Source organism: Danio rerio, chromosome 6 (genome assembly GCF_049306965.1).
Source record: "Danio rerio strain Tuebingen ecotype United States chromosome 6, GRCz12tu, whole genome shotgun sequence".
Taxonomy (NCBI): domain Eukaryota; kingdom Metazoa; phylum Chordata; class Actinopteri; order Cypriniformes; family Danionidae; genus Danio; species Danio rerio.
This window is the reverse complement of record NC_133181.1, coordinates 43,958,923-43,982,979: the sequence shown is the minus strand read 5'-3', so window position 1 is coordinate 43,982,979 and position 24,057 is coordinate 43,958,923. Positions and strand designations below refer to the sequence as shown.

General features: G+C 35.9%; 1 protein-coding gene across 27 annotated transcripts in view; it reads right to left on the bottom strand.

The window, feature by feature from the left end:
* Positions 1–24,057, bottom strand: part of cadpsb (Ca2+-dependent activator protein for secretion b) — a 188,532-nt gene that overhangs the window by 18,675 nt on the left and 145,800 nt on the right. For 4 of the 27 annotated variants that reach the window (XR_012408105.1, XM_068222029.2, XM_068222035.2 and 1 more), the window contains 9 exons: positions 22,213–22,400; positions 21,773–21,877; positions 19,195–19,296; positions 15,730–15,793; positions 15,374–15,497; positions 9,652–9,720; positions 6,203–6,309; positions 5,708–5,737; positions 883–1,039 (listed from right to left, as the gene is read on the bottom strand). Coding sequence is in view for 19 of the 27 variants with exons in the window: in XM_068222029.2 (XP_068078130.1) it covers positions 883–1,039; positions 5,708–5,737; positions 6,203–6,309; positions 9,652–9,720; positions 15,374–15,497; positions 15,730–15,793; positions 19,195–19,296; positions 21,773–21,877; positions 22,213–22,400 (946 nt within the window). In the remaining 8 variants the exon portion in view is untranslated. Of the gene's footprint in view, positions 1–882; positions 1,040–5,707; positions 5,738–6,202; positions 6,310–8,912; positions 9,721–15,373; positions 15,498–15,729; positions 15,794–16,101; positions 18,659–19,110; positions 19,297–21,772; positions 21,878–22,212; positions 22,401–24,057 lie in introns of those variants that run through there. The other 23 variants (XR_012408107.1, XM_068222031.2, XM_073954402.1 and 20 more) reach the window with 11 other exon arrangements.

Here is a 24,057-nt window from a genome sequence, read left to right as displayed (position 1 = left end):
TTTTTTAACCTATATATATATATATATATATATATATATATATATATATATATATATATATATATATATATATATATATATATATAAAACTTATGCAATCTGGACCCTCGAAATGAAAGTACAAAGACTGCAACCTGCTGGTGCAAAGAGAAAACCTATTGATATGAACTTTTTAGATCGCTTTAGTACAATTTGTGTATGATAATAGACACGCGCAATATGTGACTTTTTTTAAAAGCAATAATACATTTATGCAGTCATAAACATGTTTTGACAGTTAATATGCCAGTGATTTGATGCTTCATAAAGGTTGCAGACACCTTTACCAATTTTAAAATGCTTTTGTAAACATCCAATTATTCATTACACCGATTAACAAAACGGCTACTATAATACTTCTATGGCTACTATAATAAGGAAAATCCGCTCTAACTGTAAAACTAAATAAATTGCTCTTGACACATGAAAGGGCCAACCATGCAGCCCACAACAAGGTGGAAAGTTACTGCGTATCATATTTCACAAACCGTTTATTTTATGTAATTTTGCTCACATAGATAATTGAATATTAATCAGATGATGTCATTACGCTGCTGAGCTGTCAGCTAATCGTTGCATTGCTGATCATGATTTCGAGCATCGATAGATCTGTCTTTCACAACACACGCAGCGATCTCAGATCCGTTCAGATCAGACATTTTAATCTGACTCGCGAATTTGTTTGAAGAACCAAACTAGCCAGAGATCAGTTATCAAGATGAACAGATCCAGGATCTGCCAAATCATCTTAGATCATTTAAGCGAGGTACGAAGAACGGACCCCTGATCTGCAATTGCTATTGTAAACAGAATGCTAATACTTTTGTTGCTAGATGTGCTTACAGTCGGTACGGAGGAAATCGTTTAGAAGTTGAAAGAGCGGGAAACTGTCCCAGCTCTCAGGAGACTGGATCTCGAGAGCAGCGTCCATATCAACACCGTAGAGCGACAGGAAGTTCTCAGCGTGCTCCACCATCAGATCTGACCACCATGCAAAGGCCTTGATAGTCCAGTAAAGGAAGAAAGAATGGAAAAAGAGGCAGAGTGTGAGTGTTTACGGTCATTTCAGGCAAGAAAACGATTGTAAACTGGTTAAATGTCTGCCATATTTCACTTTGTTAATGAAATGCCTCTTTATGTTAAGGATAAAAGTGTACAGAGTTTTGGTTTGATTTGTTTAGATTTTGTTTCATTGTTTGAGGTTAATCTTACGAAATGGATGAGGCATTCAAGCAACCAGTTTGCAAGTTCCAAGGTGAAAAGTTTATGACTTTAAAACTTTAAACCATTTCTAAATTTGCAACACAGAACATTCTACCATATATTTTCCAAAGCGAAGTCTGAATATTGTGAAAAACATTTCACAATAAGAAGACATTTAGGCATCTTCTATATACCGTTGCATATCTCAAGAATTCTGAAGCCCATCAAATAAAACATCCTTTAAAAAAATGGGCCCATTTTTCAAATTGAAAATAGAATGACAATACACCTTAAATCTTGTGTTGCAAATGTTGGCATATTTAAGACATGAAGTCACTCCATTTTTCCATTATCAAGTCAATTCCCGGTGGAGTCAAGATGCCAAAGGAGGTGCAGTTCTCATGCAAGTGAGGTAGAAATCCCTGCATGCTTTTGCCCTCCAAATGGAAGATGTATTTCAACCGTTCACATCACTGCATCCCTACTCTTGGGATGGGGATGTGTCTTGCAATCATGCAACATTGCTGTCCCTGATACGCCAAAGACTGCAAGCAAACAGTAAACTTTCCAATGCATGTAGTTTGCCTGAATATTTCTTCTTTAATCTCTTAAAGTGACCATAAATTTTGGGCCTGTCGTAGGATATTGAGCAGGAGTTACTTAGATCAATCAGGCTTGCTTGCAGTCTTGGCATAAAACTCTTTTTTGTAATTAAAACAACCGACCAGTGATAAACCCATTCAGGGAACTGATCAGCCTTTTTAAGAGGCTTAATCCTTCCCTTCGGCTGCATGCGTCCCTTTTTACCCCTAAAAACCCAGAGCTTCAAAGATTTCAAAATTTCCCCCAAATCCGCTCTGCTACAAAGGGATAGCAAGCTCTAAGACCAGACTTACCATAGCACTTACCTGCCTGCATCGTAATTAACTCTTTGAACTTGATTATAACATTAGAACCAACAAATATAGCAAATACAGCGTTTGCTAGTGTAGCAGGGCAACGCATGGCTCAGCTTAACCAGACAGACATGTAGACAGTGGGGTAAAGAGCAATAAGAGATGCCAAATCCAAGCAAACCAGGTATCCCTCCCCAGGACCCTTCTTGTAATTTGAGATCACAAATAAAGTATTAATATTATCAGATTACAGACTGAATACAAAAAACTACCAGCCACTTTATTAGATTCATCAGGCTAGTATCAGGTTGGACACTGTTTTGATTTCAGAATTACCTTATTTCTTCAAGCTATAAACTCAACAAGGTAGGTAATATTGGTGCATATTGACCAAAAAACATTGGAGATGTGTCGGTTGCATATGCATAATGCAAATCATCTGTTCCACCACATTCCAAACTAGCTCTATTGGACTGAGATCAAAGACCATAGATATACAAAGACTTTTCACTCGGTTTAACATGACGGCAAAAATCCAGTATGACCCCCACAGCTAAGGAAGCCCCTGCCTTCCAGTTAGAATAGCGAATAATCAATCTTCACCTTTTGTTTATAGGGGTGGTCCATAGTGTATTTTTAAAGCTTGGTTGTTGTTTTTTTTTGGGGTGCAAAGCAATGCGTGCTCATGCTTCATTTGTGAAAAATCATGTTATTTTTTCATCTATCTTACTTTAATTATATACTGCTTCTTAGCTAACATGAAGACGACTATCATATTTCCTGGGTCCTACGAAAGTCCTCCCTCAAAAGGCTCTGATTGGTCAGCTAACATAATGTGCTGTGATTTGCGGATCGGCTATAACATGAAGCATCTTTGCTATAACATGGCAGTGCTTCTGGACACGCCCCTTCGATGCGTGGGGTGTATGCTCGTAACCTGAAAGGTTTATGACATCATTAACCCGGATGTATTTTTTGTAGTCCCCAAACTTCATTCCTTGTAGGCTTTGCAAAGAAACTCTATGAAAGCTAATCTATGAATGCAAAGTCTCCCTTTGCATTGAACTTTGAGCGAATTACATTCAGAGATGTTGTTTATGTTCACACAGCGACATTACACATCAACTAAAGTTTAAAATATGATATCATAGCTCTTTTCTATGATTGTTTTAGGCCGCTGACACGGTTGCATATGGGATAAATTACTAGGGATAACAACTGACAATTAATGGTCAAATTACTTGTTCTACAAACAACTGTCTTCATGACTACAAAAGTCAAAATAAGCCTCAAGCCAATGAGATTCTAATGAAGAATAAGGTCAATTGCCTGTCGATTCTTTGGAGAGGGGTCTGTATGAATTTGTTTGTGTGTTAAGGCAATTTATGTCGTTTTGGAAATACTGTGTGCCTTTACTCCTTTTGACTGGAGAAAATGGCATCACCCAAATGCCCTGTCTTTGCTCAGGTTTCTTTCTCTGTTCTTCCAGTGTTTCCAGCCATTTCTTCTAGTTACCATTGAAATAGCAGCAAAAGATGTTGTTTTGCATATGCGTCTTTTGGATGAGATGTTAAATAAAGGTTCTGATACTCAGTGGTCATTTAAAATCCCAAATTTACTCACTGGCCTCAGTCCATTATGGCCTCCTAACCATCCCCATACAATAATTGGCTCCTCTCCACCAATCAGCTGGTGCAATATGCGTGCCATCACATCATCCAAGTGGATGGTGCACACTAATGATGGATGAGGAGATTCCTCCCAAAAATGACAACATTAAAGTGCTTTAAATGTCCAGAAAAGTGCTATATAAATGTAAGGAATGTAAGGAATATGGAGTAGCTGGAGCACATTGGCAATAGCACTGGAAATAACTTAAATAGAGATGCGTCAGACCAGGCAAACTACTTCCAAATAAGTTTGCCTGATAGAATCACTTTGTACAGTTTTGTTCTTGTGATGCAGAGTGCTCAGGCTCGAATCTGATAAACCACGATTCCACAAAAGAGATAAAAGCAATTTAAAATCAATGTAAAACTATTCAAATCTTCTATTGTACACTTTGGCAAAGCCCTTGTGAATTGTAGCCTCAGTTTGCTGTTTACATTTGACAGGAGAGTCGTTTCTGCTGCTGTAGCTCATCTTATTCAAGGTTTAGGTTCAGAGGTGATCGGATCTCCAAGTGCTTATTTAAACTATTGCTGCCTTTCTATCAGTAGTAGTCTGGCCATTCTTCTTCTGGCCAAGTAGTCTGGCCATTCTTCTTTGATTTCTGGCATTAACAAGGCTTTTCGCCCACAGAACTCCTGCTCACTGAATATTTTGTGTTTTTCAGACTATTCTCTGTATTCTGTAAACCCTAGAGATGGCTGTGTATGGCAATCCCAATAGATCAGTTCACAGACCAGCCTGTCTGGCACCAACAACCATGCACTTTCAATATTTCTTCCTTATTCAGATACTTGTTTGTGAACTTCAGCAGATCACCTTAACCATGTCTACATTCATTATTAAGATTCTACCATATGGTTAACTGATTAGACAGTTTAATTAATGAGCAGTTGAACAGTTGTACCTAGTAAAGAGGCTGGTGAGTGTATATAGAGCATTAAAATCAGTAAGAGTGGTCCTGGTGGATGGTTATGCTATGACATTGGTTTGGTCATTTTGAGGGATTTTGAGAAGTCCATGTACACTAGCAGTAGGGAACACGTCTAAATGGGAAAGGTTAGCAGCTAGCATGGTGGGTGGGTAAATATGTAAACATTCCCCCTGAAAGCAAAGGAATCATTGAGCCTTGACCCTGCCAGTGGGAGACGCAAGCCTTACAAGAATATTGAAGGGAGACTCAACAGGCACATTGCTGAGGATTTAAGACAAACCCATGTCAGACGTGGCAATATATTTCCTCACGTTGTGAGAAACGGGACATTACAGGGGAAGGGAACCCTTCATTGCTCATGCACAAGCCAGTAAGGGACTTTTTTTTTTCATTGCATTCATTTTGACCACATACCTCTTTTCCCTGCAACAACACCATGGAGTGAATGGTGAGGAAAAAATGAGAATGTAGAGAGTGATGTATGTGCAAAGTGTTAATGTACAAAATAGTTAATTTTAAACATTTCTTCCCAAAATATTTGAATCAAAATTAAAATCTGCAAGATTTAAAGCCCCATTGTGCGCACAGTCCCACTGTGAGACATGTGCCTGGCTTTTTTTTTTTTTTACACATGGCCTTTCTTAGTTGTAAGGTACAGTATGTTGCTTCCAGTTAAGAAGAGGTGAAGATATAGCATCGTAATTTCGAAAATGTTAACAGTACAATGGTTTCACCATAATTTCATGAAGATAAGTTACTAAAACTAAAATAGTTTGCTCATTTGTGCCTCTTAATCTGTGTGTGAATTTCCTAAAAAACCAAGCAAAACACTCTATCCCAATTTTAAACATAGTCTTGCCCCATCCACCCCGACAGAAAAGCCCTTGACTGTGTGAATCGGCATGCTTGAGGGAAAAGGTACACTATGTGATGAAAACTTAAGAAAAAAAGAAATATGATACTGTACCGATTGGTCTCCTGTACTTGTGACCGCAGCCTGTTAAGCATATTCAAAAAGATACAATAAATCTATAAATCTCAGGAAGACCATGGTTTACCTAATACTTTAAACTGAATTTCGGAATAATGCCATTTATGCATTTGATCTTAGAGTTGTACATGCCAATTATTATAATTACACCTAAAACCCGGACTTGACTCAGTATTGGATGCATCTTAGGTTCTGCTTATCTTTTCATAGGCATTTCAAAGGAACACAGAATCAGTATTCTGAAGCTTTGTTTAGAGTATAGATCCAGGGAAAGTGGTTTAGAGAACTGGATCTCATGGGAGAGTGAACTCTAGCTCTTTCACTAATTTCCAATAATACAAATTCCATTGTGGAACTCCGCAGCCACCATTGAGTTATTTAAGAGGCGCCACTGGCCATTTAAATCAACCCTATTTTGTACTACAGAAAAGAAAGTGAAGATGAGCAAAAGACTCTAGAATCTAGACTCACCTCTGCGTGATGATCCTGGTTCTGATGTAGAACCTCAATGACTAACTCTGCCAGGCGGATGACATGCTCCAGTTTTTTAGCAGGTGTAGCTAGGTTAGCTACATTCTCTGAGGCAGAATGTTGGGGAAAAGAGCAACAGTTAGTATTATTACCGTGACTGGTTATTATATTGGTTCAATGAATCTCTAATGCCATGACCACTACCTTCTGAGCATGCAAAAAGGACAACACTGTTGATGACACTCATAACACTTCAAGAAAGATGCCTAACTTATGTCAGAAACAGTCGAATGCCGCCATAAATTGACTGTTGTTAATGTAATATTTGGCAAGCTTGTGACTAAAACTGGGGTTCAAAACTCTGATGCCTCAAGTAGTTAGTTTAAATATTAACAAAATATCTTGGTATTTGATTTGTCTCTCTTAACCTTCCTGTCATGTTTGGGTTGATTCTGACTGACTTGCATTCTGATTATCACAAAACCTTATAATATTGTCCACACTGTGCACTTAACCATAAAAAGTGATGATCACCACTTTTACTGAATTTTAAGTGTTTAAATCAACCTTGTTACAACCTTGTTAAACCTTGTTTTGGTGTTCCAGGTCAAAATACGCCATAGGAAATCAATGGGTATCCAGACTATATTTATCCATCAGACATCTCTATACACACCACCCCAACTCACTCCCTGACTTACTCACACACATATTTCAGACTGAACAATGCCTTTCGCAGGTACTCAACCCCTAAACGCAACCGTCATCGGGGGATAAGTAATTTTACTAAATTGTATGAATGAGATTTTATATTGTCATATATTGTTCATTATGTAAAATATTTTCAGTGCATATTTGCATTTTCACTGCAGTTATTTTATGTCTAATTCTTGAAATTTATGTTAAAAACTACTTTAAGACATTGTTCACAGCTAAAGAATGTTGAATAAAAATGTGGTGGCTTTTTTGTGCTAATTCAAGAACAGTTAAAACAGACCCGTCAATTTTGACCAGGAACTCTAAGTAAGGTGCGGCATGTGAACACGGCAGGAGGGTTAATAGCGGTTTGATACCAGATCATGTTCTGAAATAAAATCTAAAAAATAGTTTTATCTTGCGTTTCAATAGAAACAAATTTATCCGACTATCTGTATACAAATTTTGTTGATATCATTTAGAAACTACCCATTCCTTTAACCCTAAATCTTACATTTGAGACTTAAGTTTTAATGTAGGCACAGAAATTTGAACCCCACTGCATACCTATAGAATACTAATGCTATATGCTTATCTATCTACATACATTACTGTTTACTGGTTGTACTTCTCACTTTAAAACTGCTGTATGGAATATAAGGCCAACACATGAAAGAAAGAGCAGACTAGGCTGTCAGACATATGCAACATTTGATGAAATGAGGACATTACAACATAAAGTAGTGTTTCTGGTACAGACATATAATTAATTTTTGTCTGAACAAGGTGAAATGAGTAAGACAGAAAACCAAAAAAGCTAAAGACATAAAACACAGACCACCTCAGCAATGCTAAGGTCTCCAAAGAAAATCTTTAATTTATTGACTACAACTTTACTTCAGTCATGAAGTACATTACTTATTTATCATTTGTCTGACTCATTAGTCTTGGTGTCTAGAATGTGAAATGTTTAATTTTATGCTATTGGTTTATCGGTCTGTTAAAGTTGTGGGTTATTAATGGGGTTGTAGGCACTGTACTGAAATTTATTACACCGGAAATCATTAATATCTCACAGAAGCTATTTCTAACTCTTCCTAAGGCCATGATGTCATCAACACAACGTGATAAAGTAATGACAGTGGATCGAGTGATAATCTGTGATTATCATTATCCAAATTTCATACTTTATCTATTTTCAATGTGTCCAAAATGCTTCGGTCACGTCAAGCATCTAAAACCAGGACTGGGAATTAAAGAAGCGAAATATCTGTTATATAGACAGTGATTTAGAGAAGTGGTTCTCGACTGGTGGGTTATGACCCAAAACAGGTTGAAAATGCCCCAAAAATGGCTTTCCATTTCATTACTGGTCAAAGTTTGATTGAAAATTCATCACCACAAAAAAATCAGGTCAAATTAGACTAAGCAATTGGCATCAAGTTCAAAACTATACTTATTTAATGGCAATATTGATTAAAAAAATAGTTTTAAATATTGTTTTACCATTTAGGTGAAAAACATTTGGACCCTTTTAGTATCGATTCATCCAAGTCTTGAAGCAAGACCAGTTGATAACCACTTATTCAGAAAATCTCTTGATGTCAAGATTCAGATATACTTCAGTTATCTTATTCCCAGCGCTTCAGTTGAGAAACATTTGCAAATCCTTCGGCCCTCACATTTTAACACATTGAAAAGACTGCCACTGAAATATTTGTGAAAGATAGTATTACTCCTTGTAAGTCTGCATAATGTAACACCATTAGGCAGACTGCATCGCAAGATGTTCAGTTTCTAAAGTCCTAAAATAACACAAAATATCTTTCACCCCAATTTCGCACAGTAAAAAAGTGATAGAAGAATACTATCTTCACAAAAGAAAAAGAGCGCACAAGGACGGGCCTTGAGATATGTTGTGTAAAGCTTAAATAAGTTATTCCTGCAACTTTATCATGTGTTTATGCCAGGATGTGTTGAAGGGGACAGGGGATGACGTCAAACATAGCTTCACCTGGATCCTTCTGATCCTTTAGAGTTTTCTCGACTTGAGAGAAAGAGAGAGAAAGAAAAAGAGAGTCAGAGCAACATAAGAAGAGGGAGGAATAAGGGAAAGAGAGAAAAGGGAGAGTCGCAGCATCCCTGGTAATCTCGCTCTTCAGAACAAAAATGAGTGTGTGTTTGATATAGAACACACATACATAAAAAAAAACAATGACAAACAAACACACACGTAGATATTAACCTGGAACGACAAGAACAAAAACACACAGCAGAATAGCAACTGAACAACATACTGAACAGAGAGACAATAGCATTGACGAATCGGATTTAAAAAATAACAAACGAGACAAACTTGTGATGTTGGAACATGTAAGTCGATATCTCGTACTAACTCCTGCTCTCCCGGTAGTTCAGGCACCTGTTGATGTGTCTGGAACCCCCCAGTCAAACCACCTACCACACCACAGCAACGATATACACTCAGACAAAGTAAAAAAGAGCGAGCAAAGTAAAAATGCATTCAAGTCACAGACATGAGCTTCAACCAAAAACGAACAAGAGGAAGCTGAACGCACGCATCAGTCATGTCCTATTACAAACAGATGGAACATCAGAACTCTACGTATCGTTCTCTACTTTTAGTTTCTGTCGTCTGTGTGAAAATGGAAAACAAAAGCTCTGAGAAGGATGTGAGATGGAGGGTTGGTTGGTTGGATTAGAGAGGTAAAGGATGTGGGGTTGTTACTCACGGATGGTTAAATCCATCACTTGTGTAGCCAAGGAGTAGACAGGATGATCATACATTTCCCTCTTTTTTCCTAAAGAAAAAGAGGATTCCGGCATGCAAGAGTTTGGGGTCAGAGGAAAGGGGTTTAAGGGTTGAACAGGATGTCTTGTGTTTAGGGACGTTTATATCAAGAAGAATAGAATCAGGGTTTGGCAAAGCTCAGATACTCAATTTGATTTGATAGTTAAGCCCTTAAACCACAATCACCCTTAATCTTTTACTAAAAATGAAGAATAAAGTGGAGGTGGTAAACTTTTAAAGCTGCACTACTATTCAAAAGATTGGGCTAATCCGGGTGCTTTCACTTGTTTGGAGCATTTGTTCCAGAACTTGGCAGATTTTCTCTCAGGTTTCTTTCAGGTTATCTAGGTATATGTTAATGTGACAGTTGCACACAGATCCACAACACAATAAATGGTCCAAGATGGACTTGAGGTAAGAGGGATATTTGACCCAATGAACCAACAAACCGAGTGGTTTAACCAATGAGAGGGCGGCTGTACATTTTGATTCACTTTAAAATGTTGCCAAATCAAAAACAAAATGCAACCCTGTAACAAACTATGACACTGATTCAAAACAAAGCAAAAATAATCTAGGCAAATAGTCTAAAACAACCAATGTATGTATATATAAATATAGCGGTGTGCCATTATCAGCGTTAACGCGAGACACTTATCGCGCGATAAAAAAGTGTCACCGTTAATCTATTGTCAAAGTTGAGTTGGGAGCTGAGTCTATTCTACACAAGCTATCATGACTTTCACCTTGATATTTCAGCACGAATGTATATCTGTCCGGTGAGCTGTCTGACAAAAAAATGCCCCTTTGAATCAAATCAGCAGGATGGGGATTCTGGATCTTTCACTTACTTCAAAGACACTACTGACTATGTTTGCACGAACATCTGTAATCTACTTGATTGCCTTAATAGACAATATTATAATTAAGGCGTTTACAAGAAGTGTTTTCATGTAAGAGTTTCCTGTAATTTTGGGCGACTTTGACTGCAGTTCTGCAGTTTCACATTCCGTCATGCTCCCGTGACAAACTAAAAAATCACATTACAAATAGCAAACAAGTGCTGTTCTTTGGCACCTCAACTAAATAATAAGCTTTTCATTTTTCATTACATTAAGAAATGATTCTTGAACATAGGCGACATGGTGGGTCAGTGGTTAGCACTGTTATCTCACAACAAGAAGGTCACTGGTTCGAGTCTCAGTTATGTCAGTTGGCATTTCTGTGTGGAGTTTGCATATTCTCCCAGTGTTCACGTGGGTTTTCTTCCGGGTGCTCCGATTTACCCCACAGCCATGCGCTATAGGTGAATTGAATAAACTAAATTGACCGTAGTGTATGTGTGTGAATGAGTGTGTAAGGATGTTTCCCAGTATTGGTTTGCTGCTGGAAAGACATCGGCTGTGTAAAACACATGCTGAATAAGTTGGCAGTTCATTCTGCTGTGGTGACCCCTGATGAGTAAAGGGACTAAGCTGAAGGAAAATTGAGTGAAGGTACACCAAATTATCATATTTGAGTGATTTCTTGAGGATTGTGTGACACTGAAGACTGAAAATTGAGTTTTGTCATAATTTTAATAAATACTTTTAAAGTATAACATAAAATGCTGTTTGTTAAATTGTAATAAAACAACTCAATATTACAGTTTTTATGCTGTTTTGATGAAGTGAATACACCCTCTTAGCATCCCAAAGTTTTGAATGATAGTACATCTGTTATCTGAAATGCACAATTTTCTTTTTTTCCATAAATTTACATAAAATCTACTGATTTTGGGCTCATATTTTAGAGCTGCCAGCCTTTTTATGGAAAAAAGCAGTTTAGAAATTTAGCATAAATCTCCTTTCTGTTCACTGAAAAAAAAAAGAAAACGACATGCATTTCAAATGACATGAGGAGGATGAGTAACTGATGACAGTCATATTTGAGAGAGCTTTTCCCACTCAAGTCCTGTTTTCCACCTGAAAATAATATCCATTTTGGTCAATCTGATAACGTGCACACAATGAGGAAATATTGTCATTTACACCTTCTGTTACCTCCATCTCTTGTCACACTTGTCACACTTGTCACCGATGTCACCGATTTCTTTGTTTACTGTATGAGCCTTTCACGATTTCTCTATTTAATTTAGCAAAATATATTTACAAACAATTTACAAAGTATAAACATAAAAGCATAAAACAGAAAATGCTACGGAGAGCATTTTGTTTTTGCGCTGACAGCTGCAAAATGGACTATGAATGCTGTGGGTTTGTGCCTTAAGCAGGAATGGGAAGAGAACATTGTGCTTTTACCTTCAAACCAAATTTACAATTTCAGATAGCAAAGTTTAAAGCTAAATCTACTCTAGTCTAGATAAATACATAAAAAAGTGGACGCTCCATGTCGACATTATCGTTTTCAATCCTTTTCCTTCATCCACATTTAAACAACTGAAAATGTTTGTACTGCGCATATGCACAGATGTAAGATGCTTTAACATGCGTCATAACTGCCTGCCATTTATTTACTTTTCTTCTTTTTGAAACGTTGCGGCAAAATGGCGCAAATGTCGTCTGCATCCGTCGCTCTGCTTTACAATGTTGTCCACGTTGTTAACTGAATTAGTCACATGACTAAAATGCATTATAGTTTTTAAATCTTTTATAATGTTTTTAAATCTTTTTGTCAAATGTATCATCTTTGGCCAGTGTTTTCAAAAAGATATGCTTTTGTTTCCAAAAACCACCATATCAGTTAGGATTAAAACAAAGGTTTAAACAAAAACATATTAGTGTGGACATCTGTCTTGCTTGCTTCTAAAACACTTCCCATAATTAATGCTTAACAAGGTCATTAGCTGGAAAGTTGTAAAGTTGTGTTGCAGTCAAGTGTATTTTGTATTAAATGTATACTGCCTCTGGAAATGCTCAAAAGTGGACAAGCTCATAACATTACAGAGCCTGTTTATATTTGTGTTTATTGTCATCCACTTGTGACTGCATTGACGAACTCCATGTTTAAACCAGCTCTCTATTTCAAGGCCCATTAAAAGGCACACTTGAAAACCAATACTGTGTTGCAAAAGACCTTTTTGTGGAATATGCACCACTGGTTTGTCGCCTTATTCAAAATAAGCAACAAAACCAATGACTTGATAAAGTAGAGAACCTAAAATGATGTTCAAAGGCACTCTTGAAAACAAATTCTATGTTGCAAACAACCTTTTGTGAAATATGCATAACTGGTTTGACGCCATATTCAAAATAACCTGCAGGCACAGGATGTCAAGATGATGTCATATTGACGTTGTACCTCTAAGTACCCCAACGTCGTGGGGACACTGAATTTTGTTTGGAAATGAAAGTCAGGTTGACCTCAGAACATAACGTCAATGCCCAAAGTCCAACCTAAAATCAACCTAAATTCAACCAAATATCAACGTCTAATCATGTTACACCTTGACGTTGAGTGGACATTACCACAATGACATCTATTAGACATTGAATTTTGGTCACTTTCCAACACAACCTAAAATCAACCAAATATCAACATAATTTGATGCCATTATTGGACGTCAAAATAACGTGCTTGGACGCTGGCTAGACATTGAATTTTGATCACCTGACGTTATGACCTAAATCTAACCTAATATTTACGTCTTATGACGTTGTGTGCCTGCTGGGTAAACAAAAATCCAATGGACGTTACCACTATGACATCTATCAGACATTGGTTTTGGTCATTTTTCAACCCAACCTAAAATCAACCAAATATCAATGTCATTTGACGTCGTTATTGGACATCAAAATACCATCCTTAGACTCTGGCTAGACAATGAATTTTGGTCACCTGACGTCATGACCTAAATCTAACCTAATATTAACGTCTTATGGCGTTCTGTACCTGCTGGGTAAACCACAAAACCAATGACTTGATGAAGTAGAGGACCTAAAATGATGTTCACATTCACCTCAAAACCAGCCCACAATGGCTTCTTCTCCTTAACAAACAGATTCCTCTCTTTATTGGCCTTCTTTTGCTTATTTGTAATCCTCTTTCACGCCTGTTGCCCAAGCTGGCATTGCTTCATACAGTAGATGCTTCTCTGTGCTTCTCAACCTGTTTCCCCCCTAATGGGCTCCTCCATCCTCTCCTTCCCACATACTTCATTTCACCGCAAGATTTGTCCCCATTCCTGCATTCCTTTCAGTTGACTGACTCATTTTCCTTGCTCCTTTCCCTCCTCCGTAACCATTCCTCTACTCTGATGTCGTTTATCATCCTGATCTGAGTCATAATAATAGAAGAGAGAATGTGTGGAGAGCATCTGAAAAATGTCCAATCTCCAGTTTTCTATGTTATCGCAGCAGAAAGGAAATGGTTAGAAGCCCTTCTTTGTGTGGATTTGAATGCATTTTTACACACAAGTCCACAAAAGGAGAAGGGACAAGAAGACATTTAAACCTTTCTTGAAAATAAAGAAGGACAAAAGGCAGTAATTGACCTTGGGATAAACAGGTATGCTGTTTCAAACAAGAATGTACTTTGAATATAAGAACAATGTAATAAAGTAAAATAAAATTATATAAAATTAAACTAAATAGTAAAAAATAAATCAAATTAATTAAATTAAATTTAAAAATACCTAAAATAATACAATAAAAGAAAATAATGAAATAAAATAATTTAAAATTAAATATTTAAATGAAATAATAAACAAAAATAATAAATTACAAAAATAATACAATAAAAATTTAAATAAAATAATGAAAATTATGAAAAATAAAATCAAATTATTAAATAAAACAATTAAAAATAATAATTAAATAAAACAATTAAAGAAAAAATAAAAACGCATAAAAATATACAATAAAAGAAATAAAAAAATAATACAAAATAAAATAATTAAAATAATACAAAAATAAAATAAAAATATAAAATAATACAATAAAATAAATACAAAAATAAAAAATATATATTAAATAAAATAATTAAAAAATAAAATTGTTAAACAAAAGAAATTAAAAATAAAATAAAAATACATAAAATAATGCAATAAAATAAAATAATAAAATAAAAGAATATAAAATAAAATATTAAACAAAAATAATAATTAAATTAAATAATTTTAAAATATATAAAACAATACAATAAAATAATAATACAAATAAAAATGTTACTAAATAAAATAATTTAAAAATAAATAAAAAAATAGATTAAATAATACAATAAAAGAAATAAAATAATTTAAAAATAAAACAAATAAAATAATATTAAATTAAATTATTAAAGAAATGCAATAAAACAAACAAAAAAGTAAATAAATAAAATATAATTAAAATAAATGATTAAATAAAAATATTAAAAAAAAACATTTTAAAGAAATATTTTTTTAAATAAATTTAAAAAAACTTTAACCAAACCATCAAAAATACACAAAAAATCACAGCTTATACAAAAGCTTCAGTTACCCAAAGCTAAATTTACTTTCCTCTCACAAACTGCAAGTACAAGAACAGATTATTTATTTCAAGCACATTATTCAAATATGAAATTGCTTCGAATGAATGGAAAGCTATAGAAATAGAACAAAAGTTCATTTCTAGATCAAATCATAGAATGGTTAAGTGCTTTAAAATCACAGTGCTGTGAAAGAAGAGAGTAATGCTAGTCACCTTCCACTCTGGCGTAGTCAGTGATGCGCTGGTAGTTAATTTGAGCTGCTTGCTCTAGGCATTTACGAATGACAGCCTTGACTTCTTCCTGCGGCACGGGGGTCACAATGTCCTTCATAAGTACCTGTGAAAAAAAAAACAACAACCCAAAAACAAACCCCAACTCATTATTTTGTGGCATAAAATTAGTCTTTTCATGAACGAGTTATACTTTTGAATTCATTTGAAACTGTTTTATGCAAAATTATGCACGGCCAAACAAGTAAACAAGTGGCGCCGAACAAAATACCCTCAATCGCTTCTCTTTTCCTTCTATTGCTGCTACTGTGAATCAATATAAGCAATGTTGTCATTACCCTCTCCAGCAAAGACAGAGTGGCTTTCAATGCTCCCTCAGGGCGACCAAATGGAAAGCAATACCTGCAATGATAAAAATTGCACTGTGGGTGTGGGAAATCCTGTACTATAATATTTGGAATGCAAATGTTGAGAAAACAACAGATAGGTGTACACTGGTTTCTCCCAAAATAGTAAATAATCAATACAAATATATTTTTAAAAGCAAAATGAACAGGCAAGACAGATATTTTGTTCCACTTTTTAAAAGTTTAATGGAAAGAAGACATCCCAAATCAGATTAAATAAGTCAATCAATTTCCATAAGTAGATTTCAATTAAAGTATATATTTTAAAGGACAATTTTCTCAAAATGTGTGTTTTTTTTTTTTGGGAATCATAAATCTCTTTATTCTCCGAACTAAAATCCACAATCATAACTGTATAAAGAAAACCAAATCTGAGCGTCTTGCTTGACTTGTACAAACTGTAATTTGTTCCTTTTCACATCCCTTTCAAGTTTTCCTGATAATGTCGGAGGCTCAGACACACTCTCTCAGTTTAAATCTAGACAAAAAAACATGTCTTTTTAATAAAGCATATACACAATGTGTCACATAACTGTATGATCAATTTAAATGAATCTCTTCAAATCCAGTCTTTCACACAAACAATAATATATTTCGTTTGAGATATTATAAACAGCTGCTATGCCAATTCTTTTTTCTTTGCTATTTCTACCTCGGGATGCCTATCTAGAATTTGTGTAGTGCCACTCGATCAGATCCAAGACCTGTGAAGAGATCATGCCAACCCTACAAGGACTGGAAAAGATTATGTCAACCCTCTTTGTGTACCCGCGGGTCCAACATCACCCAACCCGCTCCGAGCTGGGATTGAACCGACGACTCTTTGTATGGTAGTCGCTTGCTTTAACTAGGAGGCTAAAGGCCATGGCCTAGAGCAACCAACTCCCATACAAAGAGTCGCCGATTCAATCCCAGCTCGGAGTGGGTTGGTACCATTCACTAGTATCTTTCACTAGAACCCCTTTTCAGATTCTGAGAAATGAGGTTTACCTGCACAGCACTTCACAAGCTGGACTCTGTTACACTCACCCCCTAAACCTCACTCCCATCTGAGTAACAGCACCAATAAACCTGCTAGTCCTACAATACCCAACCCGCTCTGAGCTTGGATTGAACCGGCGACTCTTTGCTTGGTAGTCGGTTGCTCTGATAAGAAGGCTAATGGCCATGACCTCTAGCCTCTGTCACTAGAGCACCTTTTCAGGTTCAGAGGAGTGAGGTTTACCTGCGCAGCATTTCACTAGCTGGCCTCTGTTACACTTACTACCTAAACCTCACTCCCATCTAGGTCACGGCACCAATGTAACTGGTGTCTTACACTAACCAACCTGCTACGAGCAGGGATCAATCCGACTACTCTTTGCTTGGAAGTTGGTTGCTCTAACTAGGCAGTTAAAGGCCATGGCCTCTATAGTCTTTCCCTAGAGCACCTTTTCAGATTCAGATGAGTGAGGTTTACCTGTATACCTGTACATCACTTCCAGAGCTGACCTCTGTTACACTCACCCCCCTAAACCTCACTCCCATCTGGGTCACGGCACCAATGTAACCTGCCAGTCCTACACCACCAAATTAGCCCTGAGCTTGGATCAAACCAGCGACTCTTTGCATGCGTGTCGGTTGCTCTAAAACCTGATTTATACTTCTGCTTCAAGCGCACGCGTATGCTGCGGTGCAGGCTATGCGTTGACACATAGCCCTTCGGCGTGGTCGTCGCTGATGCGCACCTCTCAATAAATGTAACTACACGTCTTAACGACACGTAGCACAAGTTCAGTGATTGGTCGGCTTGGTAGGGCTGACGTGTCTGGGCAGGACAGAGAGCATCGTGAGCCTGATGGAGTGATTGTTTACAAGTGTGAAGTCCCGTGAAGGAGCTCCGGATGAAATTTTCTTTTTTGTGTTTACCTCATGGCTAAAGTTGTTGCATGTCTGCTGGTTCCTGCCTCAACATAAGCATATTTAAATAAGCACAGATTAACATAAACACCTCACTGCCAACTAGCATTTCGGAAGTGTTAATGCAGACCAACAGAAACTTCCCATGCTGGCATCAGTTACACTCACACCCCTAAACCATAACGCCCATCCAGGTCACGGCACCAATGTAACCTGCCAGTCCTACAACACCCAACCCGCTCCGAGTTAGGATCCTTGGTGACTCTTTGTATGGGAGTCAGTTGATCTAACATGGAGGCTAAAGGCCATGACTTCTAGTGTCTTTTGCTAGAGCACCTTTTTGGATTAAGAGGAGTGAGGTTTATCTGCGCAGCACTTTACCTGCTGGCCTCTGTTACACTCACCTCCCTAAACCTCACTCCCATTCGGGTCATGGCACCAATGTAAACTGCCAGTCCCACACTATTCAACCCGCTCCGAGTTGGGATCGAACCGGAAACTCTTTGCATGCGAGTCGGCTGCTCTAACATGCAGTCTAAATCCCATGGCCTCTATTGTCTTTCCCTAGAGCACCTTTTTGGATTCAGAGGAGTGAAGTTTACTTGCACAGCACTTCACTAACCACTTACAGTGCAGTTTAACTAAGTATGTGCACAGTCCATCATATACACAACACCTTAACTTTCTGATTTTGGTTGTAATGTAATAGCGTGCACCATTGGTGAAGCTGCTTTGGAATGATTATTCTTGTGAAAAGCACTATTAAAAAAAGCTTGAATTGAATTGAATGAATTTGTGACATCACATATGTTCAAGCATTTCTCATATTGTTGTATCTATTCATAAAATCCATCTATTCTGCCTTATAAACTGTGCATTATGCAGTCTTCGCTGATATCATTTTAAAAAAAGAACATTAATACTTCATTGTTCGATTGCAATTCAGTGCACAACATAAAACCTGCATCCTGATGAATATAAACGCATCTGAAAACATGGCAGCATTTTTATGAAACCAAATTGATCATTTTAGGTTTGGAAGAAATGGCATCAGTATTTTATTGAGTAAAACAAGCATTACATTTGACATAAACACGTACTGTAATTATAAACTGTAAAAAAGAAACAATTGACCATTTTTTCCATAGCTGTATGTGAAAATTATTTCAATTCCTATTATTATTATTTATTCATCAAAAAGGTAATACTGTATACAATATTAAGGTAAAATCTGGTCAGGTTTTGTACCATGCATTAGCTGGTAAATCACCTATTGTGTTGTTTTTTATTCACAAAAGTCATCTATTCTGCTTTATAAATTGTGCATTATGCAGTCTAAGCTGATATCATTTAAAAAAAAAAAGAACATTAACATTTCATTGTTGGATTGCAATTCAGTGCACAACATAAAACCTGTATCCTGAAACAAAAACAGAAGAAGCGTTAATGTGCATGACCTTTAAAATGTTTGATATCGCCTTACGTTTACATACTCACCTAAAGTTTGTGATCTGGTTCTCCAGAAGGACACGTAATCGCTCTTTGATTTCCTCAAACCGCTCTTTCTCCTCCACCGTTACTGTTCCAAGACCATCCGGCCTATTTTACAAGTCAAACAGGCCGTTATTTGCAAACAGATTAGAAAGGAAGATCAATTTGAGCCCTGACTAAAGTAATGCAAATCAAAAGAAAGTCTCAAGCTGACTGATTTATTATTACACCTAATTATGATGCTATATAATTGCTTTTTAAAGCCCTATATATTTTGGTTGAAAGCTAATCAAACCACATTAACATTTCAGTATTCAGTACATCACAGTAAAACACACGCCTGGCACACATTGAGAGAGAGAGAGAGAGAGAGAGCATCTAACCAGAAGCAATGTCTGGCTTTCTTAAATCTAATAGACTGGCTGTAAATGTATTTGTAGGCAGCAGATGGGACCCTGTTGCGATACTCATGGGGGACATTGTTTCCAGCCCATTTTTTTATTTACAGCTATCAATGTCACAATGCTCCACTTGGGTGCCATACTGCATTAAAATATATTTAATACACACCCAGCCACAGCACAATAAATATACTATCAACAAGGCGGTGGGAAGAGAAAGCGCACAGTGAGCGCATACACACAGCACTTTCAAGACTTCAAATCGCAGGTATTTTTTAACTCTCTGGGTTATTTTATCGACTCTAAATATTACTTTTGTTTTGTTTAAAAATCAATATAAACACATCTGAAAACATGGCAGCATTTTTATGCAACCAAAATGTAAGTTTTAGATTTGGAAGAAATTACATCAGTATTTCATAGAGTAAAACAAACATTACATTTGACATAAACACATACTGTAATTATAAACGGTAAAAAGGAAACAATTGGACTATTTTTCCATGTGTAAATTATTTTAATTTCTATTTGTTATTAATCAAAAAGGTAATACTGTGTGCAGTATTAAGGTAAAAAAATGTTAATGTTAAAAACTTTAGAATTTACTAATATTGTTAGCCTTTTTGTTAAATGTTACAGTTCTTAAATTACGTACATTAAACGTAAAAAAAAAAAAATATATATATATATGTATATATGTATATATATATATATATATATATATATATATATATATATATATATATATATATATATATATATATATATATATATAAATAAATAGATAAATAAATAAATAAATAAATAAATAAATAAATAAATAAATAAATGCCTTTTGCTAATTGCCTTCGGAACATGGATGAATGAATCTTTTAACTTTAGGGTAAACTACAATACAATAAAAACATCCTGAGCTTGGTGGGGTGGTCCACTATGTTATTATATTTTAAACTTTTGTTGATGTGTAATGTAGCTGTTTGAACATAAACAACATCTCTGAATTTAATACGCTTAAAGTTCAATGCAAAGGGAGACATTAGCTTTTACAGAGTTAGCTTAGCAAAGCCTGCTGCAAACAAAGTTTGGGGACCACAAAAAAATACATCCGGGTTAGTGAAATCACAAACGTTTCAGGTTACGCGCATTCACCATGCGCATACACACCACACAGTGAAGAGGCGTGGCCAGAGGCGCTATAATGTTATAGCAGAGAAAGCTAAAATGGCATCCAAGCACTGCTTTTTGAACAGAGCTTGTTCTGTTTCTGTATTTGGGCTTTCAAAGGAAACGACACAAAAAGAGAAGTGCTTACTATTTAATTTTAATTATGTTCTGGAGAATTCTAAAAAAGATATAGCTCTAGCATTTGACAAAGGACAGCTTCCAGAATCTTTTGCTAAAAACTCCTCATAGAAGGAGCAGCTCCAACCATAATAGACGAAGCTGTGGATTGTGAGCCACAACCTAGGTGTATTTTTATTTGTTAAAATTGATCTATTACATGCATAGTGTCTAGTGTTAACGGTATGTTGTAGTAAGGACGTTAACAGGGATGTAAACAACGGGAAATGGTGTTTGGCACCGCTAACAATTTAGCAACAAATTTATATTTATTCGTATAATAAACCCTGTAAACACCCATAATCTTCACCACCGCTGCAGTGTCTCTCAATGCAGCCGATTTCCCTGCATTCTACATCTCAAGTAACAAACTTACAAAAGATATGTGAACATTCATATTACTTAAACATGCTTATTCTGAATATATGTGAAAGATATGATACGGCTAACAGCTAATCTGATTGACAGTATTTCCTAGAGGCTAACGCTTTTCTTGGTGATGTGGAGCCGATCCGCGAGTCACAGCACATTATGTTAGCTGACCAATCAGAGTCTCTTGCAGGCAGGCCTTTTGGAGAAACTAGGAAATATGACAGTCGCTTTCATGTTACCTGAGTAGCTGTATACAATCAAAGTAAGATAGATGAAAAAATAAATATTAATAATGATTTTTACAAAAAGCACATTGCTTTGCATCTTATAAACACAACCAAGCTTTAAAAATACACTCTGGACCACCCCTTTAAACACATTTTACTTTCTGTGCTTTTACTTTCACTTTTATTTTCTGCTGTATAATATATGTTAGTTGATATGAAGATCTCCTCGATTAGCCCTCTTACCTTGTGCTTTCAGGGGCCAGCAGTGTTTTACATTTCCTCTTTTTTTTAGACTCCTTTTTCCCTCCTGACTTTGAACCAGCCCCCTGTAACTCAGACCCCCTCTGACTATCAGGAACATGTAATGGATGAGCAACACAATGAGATTTGGAAAGTAAAACAACAATAAAAGAAGGAGAATGGAGAGTGCAGTGGCTAAAAGAATACTGATGAGGCTTGGGAAGTGGAAGAAAAATGATTGAGAACAAAACACACAACAAATAAATCAAAATCTTGAAAATTATACAAAAACATTCACAGGGGAAATTATAACAAACAGTAAAGCAAAAGTGTCAAAATGTGTTGATGGTTTGTAAAGAGTCCTTGGTTTTCCAGCCTGCTTCCATAATCTGTAACTCTGCCAAAACCCCAATAAAAATATGCATGCGCATAGAAGTGTGTACCTGTTTCCATGAACATGAGAGGCACAGAAAGCGAAGCTGTAGTGCAGCAGCGTAGGGTCAATCATGTGCCCGGCGTCTGCCCGCTCCAGCAGGTCTCCAAGATAACACAGATGTCTATGGCATCCTCTCACCCCATTTCTGGCGCAGTACTCATCCAGAACAAACACCTGACCTGGGCTGAACCAGCCCTACAAATACAGAACATGGACATAGTTAACACATACATTAATTGCAAACTATGAGATTAGCAGATTTATACTGTAAAACGTTTTACATTTAAAAATGGATCATTATACACTGTAAAATATATTGGTAGATTAGCAGTTTTCAGTATTTTGTGATTCATGTTTTAATTTAACTTTTTTGCCGTTTATTTATGCATTATGGGATCTTTCTTTTTATTCCAACAACTTTTTACCTTGAAAAGTAATTTTTAATAACATTTTTAATAGTTTTAAGTGATATATAGCTTGGATTGGTATTGCCTATTATGGTACAAAAAACTTTTTAATATGTAATCTGCTAGCACATTTTCATTTGTTTTACAGATTTATTTCTCTTTATATTATATCTTATATATCATCTCAAACTACTAACATGTCAATAAAAGTCACTTTGTTAAACTGTAAAGTTAAGTTTTCAACATCAAAAGTCGACAGAGCAGAGATTAAGGCTCTATAATGCAATTTACACCCATTAAAAATAAATAAATAATAATTTTTAATTGTTATTTTAAGTGTAAGAGCCATAATTTGATTTATTATGATGTATTCATAGTGCTCAAATACATGTACAGTTTACATATGTTGATATGTTTAGTTGTGTACCCTTGTGTTTGCAGTTATTTGCTCTGCCTTTATTGACTGTTGTAAGTTATATTATGAGATGTGAAAGTGAAAGCAAAAAACAATTTTCTACTGTTACACTGCACGAGCACTCAAACATTTTTAATTCGAACGAACAGAAGTCAGTTATTTGCCTGACTGATTTTCTGAAAATTCTGTATTACTCCTTATTAATAATAAGCTTTATTTCATATAGCGCCTTTACAAGTAGTATCTTAAAGTGCTTAACATACATTTAAAAATGTACAAAGGAAAAAAGACACATATAAGGAAACATGCAAGAAGGACTAGCAATTGTAATAAAAACAAAAATATAAAACAATTAAGGAAAAAAAAACATGTGTAATGACCTTGATATTTTAGATTGTGTTGGAAAGTGACCAAAATTCAATGTCAAACCAACATCTTAAATCAACCCCATATTGATGACAAATACTGACATTAATTTGTTAGGTATGTCAAACAAAATCCAATGTCTGAAACAAACTTTTAATTTTCAACCAGGCAGCCAATGAACTATTCTTTAAAAATCAGTTTATTTTACCACAGTATTTTCAATGGAATTTCTGTGCTAGCCTGTTGCTACTGACAGCATTACAACTGTCTTTTATCTCGTTTTTCCAAGTCTATTTAACTGAATGCATTGTAATAACATTACAACATCGATGCTGTAAAAACAACCTTGTGAAATTGAAAATAGTCACATTAAGCTTTTATCAGAAGTTTATCTTTGACTTTAAAACTGTAGCTGTGCATAGAGCCCATAGACTGAGTTCACGTGTCCACCATTTTTAAAAGCGAAATCGAGGCTGCGGTGGGAAGAAACATGGAAATATTGCCTGAGACACACAGAAACGTTGTGTACCTGGCTGTGTATCTTATGAGTGAAGAGAAAGTGACACAAATTTACAATTTCACCGCCTTTCGAGTGACCCAAAGGTCTGTTCTGAGCATATGGAGAAAATAAAAAGGGATATCAGACCTTATTTTCAGCTGAATT